The 23,010-nt window shown below is 43.7% G+C and overlaps 1 protein-coding gene across 1 annotated transcript in view; it reads right to left on the reverse strand.

Annotated features, from left to right (window-relative positions):
• Positions 1 to 467: 467 nt before the first annotated feature.
• LOC146188093 (transient receptor potential cation channel subfamily M member-like 2) overlaps positions 468 to 23,010 on the reverse strand; it is a 189,103-nt gene continuing 166,560 nt past the window's right edge. Inside the window, 10 exon segments of the mRNA XM_084604993.1 lie at positions 468 to 650; positions 5,570 to 5,668; positions 7,301 to 7,394; positions 7,668 to 7,754; positions 11,308 to 11,463; positions 12,005 to 12,224; positions 13,295 to 13,437; positions 14,777 to 14,919; positions 19,300 to 19,483; positions 22,426 to 22,534. Of these exon segments, the coding sequence (XP_084461119.1) occupies positions 468 to 650; positions 5,570 to 5,668; positions 7,301 to 7,394; positions 7,668 to 7,754; positions 11,308 to 11,463; positions 12,005 to 12,224; positions 13,295 to 13,437; positions 14,777 to 14,919; positions 19,300 to 19,483; positions 22,426 to 22,534 (1,418 nt within the window).

Here is a 23,010-nt window from a genome sequence, read left to right on the forward strand (position 1 = left end):
CTGAATATAATTTGTTACCTAACGTTGCTAATATGCACCTAGTGTGTTGAACAATAAGCCTCCTTCATTCTTGACAAATTAATTCTGCGTTGTGCGTTAGTACCTGCACCTTCTTCTTGTAATCATACTGGACTAAACTGAACATTTCACATCACGTCACAAGGCGCAAAATTATTTCATCTTCGAGGCCAAGGAAGTGCTTATAAAAAGGGGACCTTTCGCTTGCCGTCTTTGAAGTCATGTTTTTTTTTTCGTTAAGAGTGGCAATCAAAGGAATATGTTTTTACGGTAGAAGTCGCATACTCAATGACAGGAAGGCTCTTCAGAGGGCTTCCGACACACAGCTCTGCATTTACGACTTCATTTGTTCTGAATATTCGAAGACCATGAGCATGTTGCCCTGTTTCTCAAGCGTTGGTGGCAGAAAAAGAAAGACGCAGCATACGGGTTACCCGACGCGTCCAACGTCACACCTGGAACTTTTCACCCAGGCATTCTTTGCCCCCGTAGTGAACTTTCCACAGCTCGACTTCTCGCCAGCAGTTGTCCGTGTTCATTGGATCGTCCATGTAACCACGGCGTGCTATCGAGCAATCAACCGCCTGAGGGTCAGAAGCGTCGCTCTGTTCCTGAAGACATGAGGAGAAAAACTGCAGGGAAAAGAGAGTCGCAAATGGTTACAACAGAAACGCGCGAAAAAATTGATGAAACAAAAAACGCGTGCATTGCCTCTTACTTCTTTCTTTACCACCCTATAGGCTATTGTGCAAGGAATACCTTACGGATTCGCGCTCACCGGCTAGTCATTTTCCTCGAGCTGGAACCCGTCTCACATCAAGGATTGTGGTTTGATATGCAAACGTTCGGTTTAGTTCTAGTTTCATATCTCCCACCAGGCGGCTACGTGGAGCTAGGGAAACATAGCACGAGAACTCGCATGAAATAAAACAGGCGTAAAATGCGACATTCAACCCCTCAGACTCGCGCTTTTTGGACGATATACGGTGGCACGAGTTACAAGATGAGGTTGGAAGCTCCAATCTTAGCTCGAAACTAGCAAAACAATGCTATGCAACTTGATTAAAACTTCAAGTTGGGCTAGTTAGTAATTTCTTGTTTGAAAAATGCTATGCAATGCGACTTGACCGTCAACTATTGCCAAAGGTGGGACATATTTCTGTTTCCTCAGGCTGAAAAGCAAATAGGCTTAACTGCTAAGTGTTCACATCATTTTATCTCAGTCTGTTATTATTTCCACAACATACGGTAAAAAAATCTTGCGTGTCAAGGTTTCATCAAGGCGGGAGACATGTTTTCGACTGTCCTGGATTTGCTTGAGTTTATTGCAAAGAAACCACTTTACGAGGCCTAACCGGATGACCCATTTGACGCATGGCCAAATTGCCCACAGCTCGCATCGCGTAATTGGGCTTCTCCGTTACGGTGGGAGACTGAAATACAGCCTTCCCCTGGATCCTCAGTTGACCACGCTGTCGAGTTCTGTTCGTACAGTGTAACTTAAAGCAGGGCTTTGCATGTATGTCGCTTGTGGCTGCATGGGCAACATACTTCAAGGGCCTGCTCGCAACGTGCCTCCGGTAGGTATAATGGCGAGAAGTGTAGTGATTTAAACTTCACCTGTATAAATAAATAAATGAATAAAAAATAAATAAATAAATAAGATATATATACATATTAGCGCGTACTCCGTCACACGATGTCAAAAGTCGGAAAAGCCATCCCTAGCTTCCTTCGCCGTCATTAAAAACTTGCCTCTGCCTCTGTAAAACTTACAGCATATCTAACCCTCGTTCGGCCAAAATTAGACTACGCATGCGCAATTTGGGATCCACCCCAATCATACCTTGCTAACACTCTCGAATCAGTACAAAATCGATCCACCCGCTTTGTTTACTAAAACTACAGTTACTTCACTAGTGTATCTAATCTAAAGTCTCAAGCTAACCTACCACTTCTCGTTCATCGACGCAAAATTTTTCGACTTTGTCTTTTACATAAATTTTATCATTCAGGGCTATCCAACTCCGTCATTCTGCCCTCTCACCGGACTTCGCAACTCGTCAGCCACAACAAAAGTGTTTACCCACACTACTGCGCATCTTATTTCATTTTTAATCAAGAATGCGAAAGACTGGAATGATCTTCCCCCTCAAGCCGTGCTCCACTCTAATGAGCAAGATTTAAAAAAAAATTCATAGAGAAAATAATTTATTCATGATAACTAATGTATAACTTTCATATTATTCCGCTATCCCTCATGTAATACCCCATACCTGGGGCCTTTGAGTTGTATTCTAAATAAATAAATAAATACCTCTTCATGTCATGCTTGATGTTCATGGAAACTGGCATTTGTCTATGAAGACCACTGAAACAGCTGAAGTTTGGTGCATGCTCTAGCAAACGTAGCCAAACTTCAGTCAACAGAATCGCCAGCTTTTGCCTGCTTCCGAAAGGCCTATAGTGCGGTGGAGGCAATCGTGTTTTTCTCTTGAAAAATATATAAAGTGAAAGCATGCCGATTTGAACAGCTTGTTTAAAACGTTTCTTCTTGAGCATTTGTAACTGTTTTTATGACTTACGGGGCATTAAAAACGGCTAACTGTATTAAGCGAAACATGACAAGTTTGTAGCATTGCTTTTTCAACCCAATTGAAAATGGAACCAATAGCTTAATGGATGATTAATTACACCCGCTAACAAACATGCTGCTTACAAGAGATTCAGCGGTCACTGTGGGAATATTTCCGCTTCACTATATAATAAAACCAATTATTAGAGGGAGACATGACTCTGACTATATATTCGTTTCTTTTTTTGTTTTATGGGGTTTAACGTCCCAAAGAGACTCAGGCTATTAGAGACACCGTAGTGGAGGACTCCGAAAATTTCGACCACCTGGGGTTCTTTAACGTACACAGACATCGCACAGCTCACGGGCGCCTTGCTTTTCGCCTCTATCGAAAAGCTGCCGCTGAGGCCGTATCACTATATATAGTTAAAGTGGATTCCCTTTGGTTTTCTTCTTCTAGCACCTCTGCTATTAGAACTACCCTCAAATTACTCCGACTGCAACTACTGCAACTAATACTAGTTACAACATTGTTCCTGTGCGGTGGTTAGGGCGCTCGGCTTCTGTTACCAAGGATGCGGGTTCGAATCCCGGCCGCGGTGGCCGCATTTGTGCTGTGCGATGCCATTGCACGTTAAATAACCCCAGGTGGTCAAACTTGCGGAAACCCTCTAGTACGATGCCACTAATACAGGATGAGCCGCGTTAGGACGTCAAACACCATAAACCGAACCAAATGTGTTACAACTGCCTACTACTGCTACTGCCATGCATTATTGCTACTAGTATACCGCTAAGCCCTGAGGCGAAAAAAGAGTTAAAGGGTGGTCGCTGTAAAACGGACTGCGCCTTTATACACTACGGCCACACATGAATGCGACAGGAAACACTGAAGCTGTAGTGATATATGGCATTCTTTTTATTTTATTTATTTGCTTACACACACTGCAGACAGTTGGTAAGGTCCAAGAGGGAAGGGCAACAGCAGTGAACAATACAGGAATATACAGCAATAACTTAGCAGGGTAGATGTGTAGGCCAGTTGGTGAGACATAAGGAAAATAAAACCGCAGCAGACACAGGACGGAGGCTAGAGACAACACAGGGCGGTACTGGCAACTGAAACGTTTATTGAAAAAACAGGGGCTTTTAAAGACAAATAGCACATGTGACCTTACAATCAGGTAAAGTGGGCTGAAACATGAAAACCAAACAAGACCTTCGGCGAACCTTAAACGACAACAATCAGCACGTGGAAGTTGATAAAAGGATGATAACAAGCGTAATCTGTAAAAGAGGAAATCATTACAAAATAATCTGAACAATCTACAACAGCACATGAATGAAAAGACAAAGATCTCCGCACTAGATGAGCATGACACGAATCCAAAACAAGAGGTTCAAAATAATTTTTAACGACCGACAACTAGGGGAGAAAGTGGATGCATACAAACCAAACAGTATAACAACCACCCAAGAAGTCACATGACAAGGAAATCTAGTTCTTTTTGGAGGAGAGCGACAGAAGGTGAGCTAACGCAACAATAACATATATCATAAGCAGATTTTTTGGAAATGCAAATAACGAAAATGCATAATATAGTACTTTTAGACATGGCTAAAAAAACACAGGTTTCAATGTTTATGGGTGCGATGATTCGGGTAACGAGTTCCAGTCGCTAATAGTGCGAGGAAAAAGAGAAAAATTCAACAAATTTCTTTTTAGAAAATACGGTGTTAATAAAGCTTTGTAATAATGCCGTGTAGTTCTTGCTGGCATCAAGCAAAGATAAAGCGAAGACTCACGTCTGAGTTTATTGTTCAAAAGTATGGACAGAAAAAATAAACGAAAATTTCTTTTTAGCTGTAGTAGTTCATTACCATAGGCAAGCATTAGCTCGGATAGAAAGTCAGTGCGGAGAATCACTGAATATATAAACCTAACTGCTTTTCTTTGTATTCTTTAGAGCTTCTTGTTAAGAGACTTAGTGTAATTATCTGAAATTATGAATGCGTATTCGAGCCTATGCCTCGAATGCCTCAAACGCGACAAGTTTTGCGTGAAATTTTCGGGTGCTTACGAATTGTGGCGCAATGTAGAAGCGGCCAATAAAAGCTATTTGCCATTGCCATCAATGTCGTCTGAAATCTCATCCGTTCTTATTTATTTTCTCCTAATTACTTCCAAGGATGTTACAGCTAATACTTTTTGCTACTGAATCTCTTCAGCAGATTGTGTACGCCAGCTGGTAGTGCATTTATCGACAATCTAAAAGTTTGCAACGTGGACACACTTTACTTTGATGACCACGCGCGCGACCACTATTTGTAAGCACTCGAATTTCGACCAATCAGAACCACACATTTTTTATACCTAGACACTATGGGAAGTTGCTCAACTGGCAATATTGAAAAGATCTGCATCGCCATATGGTCTAACCTCATGATTCGATGTCACACGGCTGAGAGGCAGGATGTGCCAACTAGTGCAGCTGCTCTGATATGGTACGGTGAGATAAAAACTGAACTGAACTGATGATAATCTGCTCTCTGGTCACACGCGCATGCTTGTGGATTTCTTTAAAGCGACGTTTTAAGTATGTCTGCCTGTGGTGGACTTCGGATGACGTACATAACTATACGCTGATAATTATAACTACATGTGGGGTAGGTAGATACATGCATTACGATATCAGTGCTTAAGCGTGTGGATTAAGCGTGTGTCTATATTAACAAAAAAGAGAATCAAGAGATCCCGAGAGAGGAGTAAACGCTATCGTTTTTCGAGATATACTTTGCTTTTGAATCGTTTCCGATCTTGCTTATATGATTTCGACTTAATTTGGAATTTTCGTAATTTTGACATATTTACATGAATTACACGCATATGTCACACACATGTCATGTTTAGAAGAAGTGCTGTTTTCTATTGTAAATTTATATTGCGCTAACACTTCATGTTTCAGTACATCTTACCGCTTTGACCTGGTCTTCTGCAGTAATGGGTGCGCCTTCGGTGATCTTGAAGCAAACCCGCATAACTCCATCGTACTTCTGTTCTCCAGGTACAAGATCCTGGAATCGAAAACATCTCTTGACGCACATGTTCTGACTCAGAAATTTTCATGGGTAAATCAGCTGCAAGTAAATTACATTAATACTACGGCTCTTTATAATCTGCTGTCATCAAAAATGAGCAGAGAAGAAAGTAGTCTCCTGGTCTGCTGCTTAGTAATCAGTTCTGGATTTTCCCGATGTAGATCAGTATTTAGAAAAGTTTTCGCGCCTACTGTTTATCGCCAGTAGTGGCGGATAGCCTTTACATTAATATGGGTTGCCAGTGGATTTCATATTGGAAGTAAAAATCGTTGCTTTTCCTTCGCTAAGCTTGAAACGAACGTCGCACCGTAATGAATTTCCTTGTATATAATCGATGCGGCCGGGAGCAAAGTGCCGGATGAAAACCATTTATTGATCACAAAATGCGTAATTAATCATTTCGGCATGTCGTTAAGGCACAGAATTTAGACTAACATCAAGAATGAATTTTAATAAACGGAACAGAGAGGCTCGCAGACTTCCTTCCATCCTCCAAATATCAGCTACTATACACTTATGTGACCGCAGCGAGTTACAGGCCTTTAGCGCATTGTTTGAATTGGTTTGAAGAGAAGTTTCTCTAAATGGCAGATTTAATCCATTTGAGCTCACTGACGTTGAAATATCTTACAGTAGCCCTAAAAGCGAGCCTAGGCGTAATAAAATGGCAGGATATTGCTTAGGAGGCCAATAATGCTCATAAACATTGAATTTGGTGTACTCGAATATCTCACAACGGCATAGAAAGTGATTATGAAGTGTAATGCAGTGAAAGTGGTTTCAGAAGTACACCTCTCAAGGAGGATTCACATGATGGGAAAAAGAAAACAAATACGATAAGGAAAGCGACAGGGATGCCACACCAGTCAGCAGTCACTAAAATGTGTGGTGCTGTACTTTATACATATAATCGAGAAGATATGTCAATGACGTTGCCTTGTTTGTTAACACTTGCTATCTAACAGAAATGATATAGAGATGGCTCTTAGTGCAGCGCGCGGTTGAAAGCAAATTATTTTGTTTATCGCCGAGGTAAAAATATCTTCGTCCAGTGTGGAAGCTGGAGTATATATATTTCAGCTGAACTCCTGATCCTCTCTTTGATTAGCATGATAGGAGAGCGTACGGAAGAAAATGCACAGACTGCAGCTTCATAATAGATAACTCTAGTGCAATGGCAGAATAAGCGCATGAAATGGATCCGAGTGCTGAGCACAATACCTAGTCAACTAGAAAGCACATATAGCTTAATATTGGCGATATATAATATAACAATAGGGGGTGAGAACAAGACGAGAAAAACTGTTCGCGGTGGAAAGCACCATATTCATCTGCGAGCCCCGGAATATTTGGGGGACAGTCCGCCAATGGCAATGAGAAGGACAAGTGGCAGAAGTAAAAATGGCACCCCAGATGTGCGTGAGCACAGAACGTAATTTTGCCTGATAGAAACGGGGTTAAAAAAAATGTAGTGCAAAACGAAATAGGAGCACTGGCAGATGTGCCACTCCGTATGTTTTACTTTGCGGCGCACTATGACAAATGCTTTAGTAGGGCATATCAGGCACCACTCTGCAACTGTTAAGTAGAGTTCCGCGCATTACTCACCCCTGGCAGCACGAACTGGTCCGTTCTAAATATCCTCATCAGGGCGATCTCCAGCCCCCTTCCTTGCGATAACGCCGATCGAGACTTTTGGTACCTAGAAATAAAAGGCGACAATAGTTCTACTCGAAAAGCCTGGCTTCATTAAAATAGGGAGCCCTGTAGCTCCGGCGTTAAGGGTATGAACCGGCAGCACTAATGACTCCCCGTCTGCAGATCATGCGATTTGCTTGCATTTACTTTACCACACGCGTTCTCACATCGTACACATGGTACATAAAGTAATTTCTTATATAAATTCCTTAATTTGTGCCTCTTGACCAATAGAGAAATCATATGCTTTGGCCTGTGTGGTGGAGGTGAACACTACCTGCTGATTATCAACAGTACGTAGTGGTTCGGCCCCCATCGTGGAAGGGCACCTTTTCCTTTCAGGCCGGTCCGTCCAGCAGGGTTTCTGGTAAGAAGCAAAAAAATATGTTTAAGGTTTCGTGGCTAGAGCCTTTGCCGCTAATGCACCACAGGACCCACAATTTGTCGATTCTGGTGTTCTTATATACTAGCCCCCTTTTTTTCACAGACGAAAATGTTCGAGCTGTTAATAAACCCCAAACAATTGGTGGAGATTGAAAGGTAGGGGCGGCGGGGATGCTGTTATGATGCCTCAAAACACAAGTGCGTGCAACAAAATCGTATGTATGCGAGGAAATTTCTATTTGTCCAGTTGCTACTCCAGTAAAAACAGAAAAGGTTTTGTTACCACTGCTACTGAGTCGCATGTTACATTTTAAGGCTCAGGGGCTTCGAATCTGCGGATATCTCAACACTGGAGACAAGCTCAAAAAGGTAACCGCATTTTTGTGGAATAGAAACGCAAGGTGCCTGTGTATGTGCAATATCACATCACATTCAAGAACCACGTGTGGTAGTGTAAGGAGCCAGCGCCACACCTCGATGTTTTTGGAGACGGGAGATCGTGCACGAGGCGGGCGACTGACGAGAAGGAGCGGAAGACGAACGTGGCGCAGAGAGAACCGCAGCAAAGTAGTCGGTGACGGAAGTTTCATTGTCGTGTGTATAGTGGAACCCCAAGTTCCTAGTCTTGGGCCTCTGCCGCATACATCCGGAGTAGCAGACCGGGACCGACCATCGTCTACGGCTTGAGCCACCAGACTCAGGTGCCGCTATCCCCCCTCCTCCTGCACCTACTCTGGCTTGCAGCTGTCGTGGCCACCAAACCGGTGATCGAACACTGGCGGCACCGTCTTCACCACCACTGCTCCGGCTACCTGGCATGGAGGCCACGAACGAGTATCGCAAGTGTGGCTGACCCATGCTGCAACGCTGAGGCCTGCAGTGGATGGCGTTGTAAACCCTACGCACCCGTTATGGCCGTAACCGGAATCCACCGACTGCACCGGCGTCCGGCCGCACCTCTTGGCCAGGCGTAACCTTCGCAAGGTTCTGGATTGGGGAACTGAAATTTTGAGCCGACCTTTCTCGTTAGACTTTCCCTTATTCGTCTTTTACATGTTTTTTATTTAGTATTTCCGTGTGGCCCCGGTTTTTGAAGTGTTTAAAACCGTTTTTTTCCACATGTCGCCATCCCGTGTATTTAGTCCAGTATGGAAGGTAGTTCTTCCCTGCAGTCTTTCCCCTCCCCCTAAACACGTCTCCAGGGATAGGGTACCCATAAAGCCATCTGTGAAAAGTGGCCTGCACTTCAACCCCTGTGGATGACCTAATAACCGTGATGCACGATGAGGTGTTGAGAAGGCTAGCTTCTGTGTTGCACGACGACAGGTCGAGGTCACTCAAGAGAACAGCGGCACTGAGTCTGATGGCTCAGGCCGTCGACGTTGGTCGGACAGATCTGAAACGTATGTGGCAGAGGCTTGGGCGATTGGGGCGCCAGCAGACACACGATGACAAAACGCTCTGTCTCCGACTACTTTCTAGGTGTTCTCTCTGCGCCACGTTATTCCTCATCGTGTACGATCTCGCGCCTCACAAACAACCGAGGTGTATCGCTGGCCTCTTACACATAGACATTGTCCAGAGCTCTCCACTATGGCGTCCATAATAATATAAGTTAATTCTAGGTCGCTGAATTCCATGAATCTAAGAAAAATGAGAACTTCCCTCATATTTGCCTTCCCAATGGGAATGTTTGGTTATTGCTGGCTTTTCTTGCGGTTCAATGCGAAACTGCGTGTAACACCCATCGAGCTAAGCGACGGTGGCAATACTTTTGGGGGTTCAGTAAAGGCAACTACATAAACCGGAGGGGAGATAAAATGAATTTTCCCTTCGTCTGTTAATCTTAACACAATGCTGCAAGCTGCTTTCGAACTAAAATCATTCAAATATAGCTAAAATTACGCCAGGGACAAAACGGTAACAATTCCGGTGACAACCCTATAGAACAAAATGTATTAAATACATCTTTTATATCTCAAGAAATATCTTGAGAGGTTAATTTATAAATATAAATAGTTGAGGATTTGCGGAAACCCAACCGGCGATGGAAATTCAGCATTTTTGAAAAAGCGAGCATTCGCCAAGGTAGCAGAGGAAAATAAAAAAGTAAGGAAACACTGACGTTTGGGAACCCCTACGGATGCCTTGTTCACAATGAAATTTTTCAAAACCATTAAATGAGCTGTTGCTAATGTAGTGAATACAGAGCGCACCTCAGGTAGATTGCCTCGCGTCCTATTTTTCTATTCGTTTAGACAATACGGCATTTTTAAGGTCGGTGTCGATGACTCGCATTAACACCATCACGACCGCACTGCGGCTTTAAGCCCATCTGAAAATTTGGGGTGTTTAACCCTACATAGCAGGTAATAGCATGCCTTGCTAGGTGTGCACGAGGTGCACATTTCTTGTTTTTATGAAAGATTGTTGCTTTCATCGAAGAAATAGAATAAGTGCGCGGTATCGTTTCAGACGCTTAGGCGAACTGTGCTTCGAAAGTTGTTTAGGCCGTCCTGACCTTGCTCGAGTAACATATGAATTTGCAGTGCTGCGAACCTGCTACCTTACACTACATAATCTTGGACTGCGCGTAGGATCCGTTTTCGGCAGATCTGGTCACATCTCCTCGATTTCAAAAAATGGCAAACTGTTCTCGCCAGTCGGGACCCACACGTCAAGTCCCGGTCAATGGCAAGAGCGCGAGAGGTCGCCGAAAGACTTCAACTGCCGATTGAAGAAAGACAGGTTATTTAGCGGCAATAAAAAAAAAAAATTCTTTTCGCAACAGCGCCGCCCATGTCGTGCATGAAATCTCGTTAGCATCGTGAAACACGTGCAAGGAACGCTGTAGGATAAATATAACTTTCTCATGTCAGTAATGAAAAATTGCCTGACAAGGAAAAAACACACTGTGTAGGCAAATGTACCGAAAGGAACATGGCTAAATATCGTAACAATAACTTTAATTTATGAGGACTAAAGTCGAATGGGCTGTCCTCTACTACTACCACTACAATAACGCAAAACATTCGAGGACACTTTGACGACTAAAATGATAAAAGGCGAAAGCACGAGTGCTGCATTCTGATACGTTATTTTACCGGGTGCGCGACAGTAATTAGAGTATTATTTACGCAACTGTCACTAATCATTAATTATATTTAGTCATTAATTAGAAATTATTTTTGTCACATTTAATGAAGTAAACGTTAATTAGTTATTGGTCATTGATTGGTATGTGGCTACATAAGGTGGCATTTATTAGTAATATTTTAATTATACACCTGTCACTACTTAGCAATTATTTATTTCGTTACTATTTATTGTTTCATTAATTTGTAATTGCGTATTGATTGACATATAGTCATATAAGGCACGCATTCGCGCATACTGTGGTGGTGCTCTGGGATTGGTTGAGGCCTTCATGACGTCATCCCGTCTCGACCAATCAGAGCCGCCGCAAAAGCGTGACACTTATACTGACCACAACGACGAGGCTTTATTGCCTTAAAGTGTATGGAAGCTCTCACCTCGGGACTCCTTCGTTTTCGAGGATGTAGATGATGTTGGTGCCATCAGCATCCTCGATCCATGACCTTCGATCTATGCTGACGGCCCCAGCGGAGGTAGACAAGCAGTTCCTTTTCAGCGTCGGCAGACTTTTGGCGTTCTCGTTTGTTGTGATTCTACATCATGCAGAAAGGAAGCACGGTAAATATTGTACTGCAAACAAATAGACAGTACATTTTACCATGCGCGTTATGCTAATCATGCACGAACAACGTATCAGAAAAAAATGTGAAAATGTTAAGAATTTCGCACTCACGAAAACGTCAGTATACTTGAACACTCACTGCACTAGACTACTTTTTCGCATATGGCAAGGAGCATTTTGCAACAATCTAGAATGTGGACTAGCACTGACGCAAGCAGGAGAACTGAGTCATGTGTAACTATAATGGCAATGTTTAACTGCGGATTAGCGAGCTTGTTGAGCTGAGAAAACCTTTTTATGGAAAGGATATGCTTACTAAACGTACGCTGCAATTTATTATACCGTTTTTACAATTGGTGCCCATTATATTGGTGCCCATTATATTGGGCAGAGCGAGCAGCTTTTTGTTGCTAATTCCTTAAAGTCTTGAGGAAGAAAGCGAAGATTCGCGATTCTCTTAGCAACCGCATTGTTTGTGATTGCGCGCGACGAATGAGTCAGCCAGTGCTCACAAGAGGATGTCTTCGTCCACATAGATCTGCAGCGGCACCGTTAACTGCGTGCGAGGCCTGGTGTAAGCCACCGGGTCGTAATCGAGCCACATCACTTCCCAGGAAACAAACTTGTCCGCCACGGGGAACCGTTGTATCTTAGTCCCCGGATAGGGAGACTGGCGGGAGATGTAGTGCAGGGTCGTTTGCTGCTGCATGGACGTCCCCATAGACATAGGATCTGCAAGCGACATTTCAAAACAATTCAATATCGGATTGTATACAGCATACTGGCGTCTTGTCTTATCCGCTATAGTGGAAGACATAGCCGAAGCAATTCAGGTAAAGGATGCTAAGGGCACATGTACATGCTAAACGTGGCTAAGCAAGCATTGCAGCCAGCTTAACCGCTTGAAATGTCTGGGAACAGACTGTACCATCTTGTACTCCGCCTCCTGAAAACTTGCTGTCGACAACCCCTGGGGCTGTGACGGATGTTTCATTCTATTATTTTTGTAGAGGCTTTCGAAAGAAATTTCCTCGTTAAAATAATATCTTGATTTTACTGTGTAGTTACTCGAAGACAATTTAATTCTAGGGCCTACTGCGCTGTCCTCGTGTTTTCAATGTACTCAGTTATTTCTGAATACTTGTAGCTATTAGCAAATTCAACGACCTTACAATATTTAAGGGTAAATGGCACTTCTCATTGCACGTCATGCTTATTAAAACATCTCTACGGAATATATGAGACAACCTAAGTTCGCATCACGGAGGGACAGAGTACCAGCCCTGTTTTTGCACCAGTGGTGAAGAAAAAGGATTCAGCGCTTTACTGCGAAAGTCAACGAGATATTTCTCATAAAAGATAGCAGGTCCTTCGCTATTTGAAGTTTCGTTATTGTTGCTGTGCCTGGCTCGTAAATTTAATTAGATAATAAATGCTACCGCAGCTCAAACTGCTTCAGAACGTACAGCCATTAAGCCATTAAGAGCGTTTGCTCTCCAGTTAAACTCCAAGAAGTACAGCCATTAAAAGCGTTTGCTCTCCTGTTAAACTCCAAAAAGTACAGCCATTAAGAGCGTTTGCTCTCCTGTTAAACTCCAAAAAGTACAGCCATTAAGAGCGTTTGCTCTCCTGTTAAACTCGAAGAAGTACAGCCATTAAGATCGTTTGCTCTCCTGCTAAACTCGAAGAAGTACAGCCATTAAGAGCGTTTGCTTTCCAGTTAAACTCGAAGAAGTACAGCCATCAAGAGCGTTTGCTCTCCCGTTAAATTCAAAGAACTGGCCGGCAAGAGAACAACTCACCTCCTTTCGACGAGCACGCCTGCTTTAGCGTCTCCAGGTATATCAAGGACAGAGACATTTTCCACTGGACTTCCTCAACTTGGCCTCGAAGCTGGTCAAGTACGGTGCGTTGGTAGTCCACATCCTCCAGCATCAAAGTGAGGCTGTCAAAAATGAAAACAGCCTTTGACACCATGAAAATGATATCTGCAAAAGGTTTCCTATCCGGGGACTAAGATACAACGGTTCCCTGTGCCAGACAAGTTGGTTCCCTGGGAAATGATGTGGCTCGATTACGACCCGGTGGCTTACACCAGAAAACACTGGCGCATTTTCTTCTTCACAACGGTTTCGCAGGTACGTGTACTGAAATACGGCACTAATAAAAAACCATTATGAACAAGGTGAGCGCAATAGATAATACAGGGCGCTAAATAAAGATCGTGCAGTAAAAACTGGATTACTTGAGTCAGTAAATCATGTGCGCTGCTCGTTTCCAGGAAGTTTGACAATTATAAGCCATAAAAATATCTTTCAAATTATCCAATTGTGCCTGCGCATTATACGTTATCCATAGTCAAATTGATCACTGCACTTAGAAGACTGAAATTACACAGGCTTGCCGGAGGTGTTTAAAGAGCTCTGCATGAGCGCTTGTACTGACCCGTCAGTTGCATTACGGTGATCACAATAAGCCAGCACACCTGTCGTTGGCAGAGAGAACCGGTGGCTTTATCTTTGCCTGTTATTTCCTGTGTGCTGTGCACCGCGTCGTAGAACAGAGCTTATGCAGGACTGGTGCTCAACTCGAGCCGCTGAAGGTGCTTATGCCTGAGTCTAAAGTATGGTGACCTCAACGCTGGTTGAATAAACAGTTGCATTGAGCTTCAAAGCAGGCTGTTGTTTAAAAGCTCGTACGTGTCGACTGTTGCGCTAAAGGAGCATAGACACTTAATTTTTGGTTCGCGTTCTATCCTTTGCAATGAAGATCAATCAATACATTACTGTACATGGATCACCGCGTCATATTATCCTACGAGTGCTGAATAATGTATAACCGAATTTCTTTTTTCAGCTGTTTCGGTTTCAACAGCCGAGTGATGGCTGTGTCGTCGAAGTCCAGGTCATGTGAGGGATAAAAAAGCACCGATGTAATTATTCCTGTGTCGTTTTGAATTCATTACAATGATGAAGCTAACCTACCTCAAGGACATGAGTCGCTGCAAGTGAACGGTCGGAGATTATATCGTTGCTTTTCATGCTACACGTCAAGGCCTGATTGTGACGTCACAGCAATCTCCCGGCTGCTGAAATCGCAACTGGTGAGGACAGAAAATTCAATTATAGATTATTCAGTGATCGTAGGGGAAAACTGAGTGCGAATCAACATACAGGAATGTCGTGCGTATTATTAACAAGACGAAAAATGCCACCGAAATTTGGAGCCTATACTCTTTAGTAATTACCGCAGTAAATCATGTAAAAAACATGACAGCGTCATACTTGTCGGTCATCTTCTGGGCAACATTCTCACTGCCAGAGTCCAGACTGGTGCTGTACTCTAGCGCCTTCTGTATCCAGTAGTGGTAGTCCCTCTCGGACAGTTTCTGTCCTCTGCTGGTGTCCTTCGCCACGAAGTGCACCGTCTGATGCTGCACAAACAACAGGCTCTTGATGTGAAAACCACACACAAGAAGTGCCGGTGACAAAGTTGCATGATAATGAGGGAATCCAAAACACTCTTGTGAATTTATTTTTCAATGTGGCGAGGTGTCCATTTAAGCAACCCATGATCACCAAGATAAAAGCAAGATAGAAACAATATAGAAAATTGGAGGACGCTTAAGCTTCGCCTTCGAGAGTCCAACGCGATAAGGTTATCGGGCCTCGTTCGTATCGCCATCTTTTGCTCCTCAGCCTCACAACAAAATATTTCTCATCCTTCTTCCTCTTCTTCCTCCTCGGTCAAAGTCCGCCACTCGGACCAGGTGGAAGAAGCCGCAATCGCTTAGCCATCGCTACAACAGGTGCTGACATAATTGTCAGTGATTCAAAACCTGCCATACGTAACTTCTCGCTTGGCATAATATGAAATACTGCCAGAAACATCCTCGCGGATATCAGACTCGACAGAGAGATAGAACTCGTATGGGACACCCGCCCACTCAGGGAACCGAGGTGATGAGGCTGCGCATCAACACGCTCGAGGTTTTGCCGGCCGAGCGGTGAGACCTAATGCCGAGGAACTTGAATTGGAAGGATTGTTCCCATACAGCGACCTTACACATCAAACTTTCAAGGAAAGTATACCCACCACCACACAAATCACTAACAAGACAGCAAAAAAATTGTTTGGAGGAAGCTACAAACGAACTCCTTCCCCAACCCTGCGGATTACTCACACATATTTCCGGACAGCATAAGCTCATCATGCACTAAGTGCCGAGAGCAAGCAGACCTTAACCATATCTTGTGGGATTGCTCAGAGGACCCGCCTCGCAAGGCTCTCATAGAAGCTTCCTCACTTGAATCCTGAGAGGCAGTGCTGCGTAACGTGCCGTAAACCGCGCTGAAGAAGTCGCCGCAAGCCACGAGCTAAAGGCCACTTGGCTCTTCCACTGAGACCCAGTAACACTACTCTCGACAATAAAGTTTTCTCTCTCTCTCATGACATACCCCTCCTTTTTGCATTTTGTTTATGCAGGGTGAAATTTGACTCCTGCCTTGATTTTAACCACCAATATCATAACCTCCATTTGGTTATTTCTTCCCGCTTAAAGTCTGTAGTCAGTTTCTTTCTCCGCTGTCCTTAAATCCCAATACTTTGAAGACGATAGATAGACGTATAAGGCTTTGAATAGGGTGGCGCTTTGCGCTAGCTGTTGCGGCCGCGCCGTAGGATCGAATAAATTTTACAGTGAGCGCCGCATCGTAGGTAAGCAAAGCGGAAATGTTCTTTGCTACTCGCCTAAATAATACTTCCGTAATTAGTTTGTTTCTAATGAAGTACCTAAACACTAGCTGGCAATCATAATGCAATGCATATATGAGGTCGACGTTTTTTCGGAGAGAAGCAATGCGGTTCTGTGGCGGAGTGGTTGCGTGCTCGCCTCGCACTGCGAAGGAACCGTATTTGACTCCGCAGGGTTCGGCAAAACTGTTATTGTTTCTTTACATTCTTTTGATTTTCGCGTTACAACCACAAGGCCGACACCAGCTTTTCTGAGACACGGAGACCTTAACGTTAGCTAGTTAAGAACTGCAGCACCTGGAATGCAAGCATGGAAACTGCTTGGAAGACTTCTGAGGAAAGCTACCGATAGTGTCATTCAGGCTGCCTCCGAAACGTATTAGTGGCGCCAAATTATTGGAATCGTGATTCCTAATGTCTGGCCACCGTAGCACATTTATCGAAATGTCGCAGGCACAAACATTTCTCGCCGCATTCACGTGGCGAGAACGGATCTCTATATTTGCTCAGTTCCTCACAGACACGTGGTTCATATACCTCATGCAGTACTGAACCGCCCGCCAAGCCTGCTTTCTCACATCTCAGCATCGCAAATAATAATACTCGGCCCAAATCAGGGATTAAAGCACTGTAAGACATACAGTAGCCGAAGAAAAAAGGCATTAATATTGAAGAAACTTACTTCGAAAGTTGTGCTTGATAACGCTACGACCACCTTTCAACATTATGGTCGGCACCCCAGAATCCATTTTCTGTAGCTCCGATAAGGTTGCGTAGAATTCTTGCGTAGCCTTCCACATAGCCCAATGTAATATCAAGCCGTTCCTGTTCCTCAATCTTACAATTTAAAAATCTGGCGCTCAAGGCAGCGAAGCGCGCATCGCATGAGCACACTGCAAAAATTTGGGCCCACTTAAGCTCCGTCTTTAACGGTATGATGTAGCAGGGTCAATGGCTTCCATCTAAGGCTTCCATAGCGGATCCTCGCTCACCTACATGCACTCTTTTTTTGCTCGGTTAAAAAGCGCTGTCCTATAATTTCGGCTTCTGTAATCTCAAACATGCTCACTAGCATGCATTCGTAAGCTACCACATTATATGCAAGACCACAAGACAAAGGCAAGGAGCCCGTTTCAACCGATCCGTAGACTATAAACAGAATAGCACCCTTTCGATACCTATAACTGCCACCGTCCTCAAAGTGTGCATTGAGGGACTCATGCACCCTTTTGTAGTGTACAGCAAGTTAAACTGGACCCATTAAAACAGGGAATCAGTACCTAAACGTACCCTTTCGGAAGAGTGTGAATAACGAACATACACCTTTAAGGATTTTGTTTGCTGTGTACGGACGTACCGGCATGGACTAGGACTAGCGGGTCGCACGCGGGCTTGAGCGCGCCTTGTTCATTTCTCCTCTCACCCTAATATCAAAGGAGTTAGGTGGGTTGGCAGCTCCTGTCACAATTTATAGGACATGTGATCCGATGATATCACATAAATTTCACCACCGTCAGATAAAGACTATCGCTTTGCAGACGCATGCTCCCGCTCACAACGCCTGCAAAGCCATTCTGGCTTTTTCGGAGAAAGTGGCCTTCAAAGGTGTCGCGTTAACGTATCCCGCACTGTACATTCCAGCCTATCTATCGCATGTGTGCAATGAAACCATTAATAGTACAAACCTAGAAAAAAAAACTCAGTCTTTCTTGGTTGTACTCGACGTTTCTCGGTTCAGTCCTCGTTTATTTCAGCATGGTTGGGAAACACCCCTGACATTAAATACTGCCACTTTGACTGGAAGCATACGGTGAGGTTAGGAACTGCGTTTTTACCTCAGCAAGCACAACAAAAAGAAAATGATTTCATATAACTTTCATAACCGCACGATCATTCTGTACTTGTGGGTGTGATTGAAGATTGTGAGGTACATTGAACACCTCAATTCTGAGCAGCGTTACTTTTGTTGCGTTAATACTTGTTCATTTCCAAGTTCCAAGGCATGTTTAGGAGAAATTTCAGTTAACATGTTGATCACCTAATTATAATAACAATATTTTCTTCGAGAACAAAGTTTCCAGGAACAATAAATGGGCAGAACATTAAGTGCGCCAGCATTGCTGTGTTTAGCGATACAACCCTTCATCGACAGTTTAGGAGTCGACCTCAGAGGCCAGGCATGTATCTATTAGCCAGGAGCAGCACCAACATCAATTTTCCCTTCAGTATTTTTAGTTGTGCTTAATCTGGGAGTAATGCTTCAGTTGGACGCTGAAAAGCGTAGGAAAAAATATTGATCAATCACTGACGCCAAATCTCAACACCGGCACCATTCAGCTATGTATAGGCAAGGCTTCTTATAGAGGCAGATACCGAATTGGTGCATTTATTAAGGGGTTATCGAAACGCTTTTTGTTGTCTTGAGATTCACGTCTCCATATACAACGTTGCTGAACCAGCGCCGGTTAATAAAAACGTCAAGAAAAACAAGTCGACATGGACAGAAACAGCCATGGATGTTTCGCTTTACGTAAAAAGGTGTGAAAGCACTACTTGGCAAGGTCTAAGCAGCTCATCATTCGGTGCTTCGCTTGATAAGAAGGGACCTTGTCATCCTAGCATAACAACAGTCACACGACAAAAAAAATATACGTTATGCGCAGCGGATTCAAACGGAGGAAATTCTCGTGGGAAAGTGCATACGGAACCACGCAATTGTAGCTGCAACCAACCTACCTTGCTTGTCTCAGTGGTAAGCTCTGCACAGTGCATCGTTGCACCCCCTTTGACCTTTTATTGGAAGTGTGGCTATAAGCAAAGCCCATATTGACACGTAAAACGAAACTCTCTCCACCGGAAATTGAAATACTATATTCCGGTCCCCAGCCAAACTCGAATTACTACGCTGGGCTCGTGAAAAACAGATCGCAATTCTCCTTGTCTAGAGTGAGGATGATAGTGGCGATGACAACTTCAATTTTCTCTCATATGGAAAATACTTAAATGTGACGGCCGTAGAAGGGAAGGTCACTAAAATGATGAAGCTTTCACGTACATGCTTTGTCCTCTTCAAAGCTGGCCAGCCCACTTTTAAGCAAGCGGCCAGAATGAACCACACATAGGCGATCGCATTCAGCGGGGGAGGTAGGCAGCGTCTAATGGCGAAGTCCATGACAAGCTCGTACCGCTGGAACTTCCAGATGACGTCAGATTCGAGTATCATTTCCGCCGCGGTATTACTGCAGAAAGGGCAGGAAGGAGGCATCGGCAGACAATGCACCGATTGCGTGAAAGCACCAAATGATAAAAGGAATATATTACGGCCACACGTTTATAAATGTTGGTTCATGCACGAATGCAGGTGCTCTGAATATTTTGCACCTCAACTAGCTCAACATGGAAGGATGCGTATAATTTTGAAACTACCACAGCACACAAAAAGGACTGACATTGAGTGGTCACTTTTGAGCACTGGCAAACAAACTTTGTTGAAAACTGCCAGATAATCTTGTATAGACAAAATCAAAATAAACAAGCGAATAAGCAAATTAAAAAAAAAACAGACAGAGTAATATTCAGGAATGTCCAATGAAGTCATTGCACCTGTGAAAGCACTCTTAATGTTAACAGGAATATTGTGAGCGAGGCTTAGTCGCACTGAATGAGAAAAAAAAGACTGTTTGGTAGAACACTTCTGTCCGTTTCGATGCATCCTCAGTGCACGTCCCGGGCGCCTTGATCGAACACCGAGCCATCACTCTAAATTATATTTATTCTCCTTTAGGTTTTACAGATACTGCAACTAACGAGCTAACCGGTCCAAAGCTGTCTAGTTTCTTTCTTGGTAGCTCTGGCTGCATCAACTTCTAACCACGTGCAAAATCTGAGCATTGGGCTGGACAAATAAACACACGCTGTATCTTCGTTAAATAACAAAACGTGCAAAATATATTCCAGAGGTGCCCTTACCTAATCGAAATTCGGAACTACTAATTAATAATAAATATGAGCACCGGCAACCAGTCTATACTCATTGTTCGATATATATATTGTTACGAGGTTTATTTACACAGATCTTAGGATGCGCTGGAGATTAGCACACCACCGCGGGCAGAACCAGCTTCGTGTCACGTACTTCCCGCGGGAAGTGCGTGACAATATATTTATATAAAAAATAAGCCAACAGCAATCGAAACGGAAACGTAGGGGAATGTTTTTCTTTTATGCGGATTATTATTCGAAAGTTAACAGAGTCATTATTTCATTGTTGAAATATAATTTGTTTTACAGCAGAGTGAAATATAACCACATGTCCCCAGCGCGCTGTGAACCCACCAGCGGAGAATGTCTCGTACTGTGATCCGGAAAATGAAAATTTAAAAGCGTGGGTTGAGCCAAACGTTTAAATGCGTTCTTTTATTCTACATTATAGTCATGTATTTTTAAGCCATGGCTTTATATACGGTTAAATCATTTTAATTAACACCAGAAATTTTAAAAATTCCACTTTTCCTGTCCCTTAGCCTTCCCTTGGTTTTGGTGTTTGCTGATTTCATATGCAGCTCGTCACTAGCCTTTTCCTCTTTCGTGGTGTGCTTAATCGTTCAAAATATGCGTTATGTAAACCAGGTTTCGTGCTTACTGTCTTGATTAGAACATTGATTACACATCGTACTATATAAATGGGTGTTGATTGGAACCCATCGGGGAAACTAGCGCCTATTTCAGCCAATCGAAGCACGTGGTTTCATTGCTGAACAGCTTTTGTGAAATGTGCTGCAATCACAATTCTGCAACAGAAACGCAGTCTTTGGTGCCTATGCTACCGGCTGTACTTAGCAACGCTTTTGTGAAAATGTTAAGTCGATGGAAAATGCTAGCGAGTGCAACATTATAGAATTAAACCGGCGATACGTTTGTCGGGCCAAGTGGTGGATTTGAGAGTATAGAATTTACGCAAAGAGAGAACGTCGGCCGCCAGTCCTTCGTTCAGCGAGAACGGCACAGTCGATGGGAAACCGGCAGGTGTGTGAGGTAACAGACATCGCTGCGCGCGCTGGGGCCCAATCACAGGTGCACGGTGAACGCGTTTCACCGCACAAGGCCTGCCACCAAACCAGGGCCGCAACAACGATCATCCGCTGTCCGCCGGACAGACTGGGCTGACATCTCTTCCTAGTATGTAAACTTCAGAAATTGAAAATCTTACCTATTTTAGAAAGTCTGCCCCTGATGTATGTAATGCTTGTGTTTTTTTGCCTAATTGCTCGCGTTTACTTTTTCTATCGTTCTTTCGCGACATTGTAGCATTTCGGCTTTTCTTGGTTGTTACACCTTCTAGACTAAATTGCTCTCCCGTTTGTTTTTACCTTGCTATGTTCCTACCCAACAGGAATTAAACGTTCCACACTCAGCGCCCAGAGTTCCTTCGATGGCTGAAGCACCGGCACATCTGAAATTTGCTCGGGCTGACCGACCGTTATGTGTATAATGTACAACGATGGCTTTTAGCTCAATCAGGGCTTTTAGATCATAGCAGTTAGGAAACTCCGCTTCAAAAAGTGACCGCTTTCTGTGCGCATTTTTTGGGTGCTTATGAACTGTCGCGCCATCTGGAAGCGGTCAATAGAAGGCTTCTGACATTGCCATCATTGCCTTCAGGAAATAACCTCTTCCTTTATTTTTCTTCATCTTAAATGACTCTACAGATTCTATTTCAAGAAATTTTTTGTCCTGCCACTTTTGAACAAATTCATTTTCATGGTGGTAGTGCATTTATAAAAAACCCTTGAAAGTTGCAATTTGTACACAGTTTTCTTTAACGGCCGCGGGCGCCGCCACTATTCGTAAACACCCCATTTTTGATCAATCAAAACTGCCGTTTTTTGATGCATGGGCCCTATGGGAAGTTTCGCAACTGATAATATTGAAGATCTCTGTCGCTCAATGGGATGCTTAAATTGCTCTCGCAATTCCATGAATTGACCTGGTAACCAGTGGTCGATCAGTTGGCGACAACTATATTGCGTAGTATACTTCCCACTTTTGCGAAATAGGATACGTGCAAATATATCACGGCTACAAAGCGGTGCAATTCTAACGAGACAGAGCAGTTATTTAATGAACATGCTCTTATACAAATAAAATGAACATAAATCATGTAAAAAAAAGTCCTGCTTACAAGAATAGGGCGACCAGAACGGTAAGAAGTATGAGCTTCAGGTGAACGAAGTACAACACAGCAAAAATGTATGGCCAGAGACCTGTATTGGGGCAGCTTTCATCCGAATCTGAAACAGAAATATCAATAACATTGACTTGAAGGAGCACCTTTTTGCCTGGACAATATGGTTGCGCTGCTAACGGAGTCAACTGCTAGAAACTCATGCAAATTAAACTCAGTTCTCGCGTAAGCATAACCCCGGTAGCATATTAGTAACTGTGCTAGATGAGTTGTTTGAAATCGATTTCGAGTATTTTTCTCGGCTTCATTTTTTCGGCAGCAGGGCTCGATGCCACGATGGCGCTGCAAGCCGTCTTTGCGTCTGATGACACTCCTGTGAGGGCATCAGGCGGCGGCCCCCTTGTCCGGGTAGGACCCTCACCTCGAACTAAAAAACTCTCCCAGACCCCACTTGGCCCTGGGAGGGACTTTGCCGGAGGTGTTGAATGGATGATGATGGGCTGATGAGTTATCTGTGACTCTGGGGCACGGCACCTCCGGGTGTCAATCCCCCTCCCCATCTGACAACGGCAAAGTGGATCT

The sequence above is a fragment of the Amblyomma maculatum genome, chromosome 5 (assembly GCF_055883805.1).
Source record: "Amblyomma maculatum isolate TAMU_Amacu chromosome 5, ASM5588380v1, whole genome shotgun sequence".
NCBI classification, from domain to species: domain Eukaryota; kingdom Metazoa; phylum Arthropoda; class Arachnida; order Ixodida; family Ixodidae; genus Amblyomma; species Amblyomma maculatum.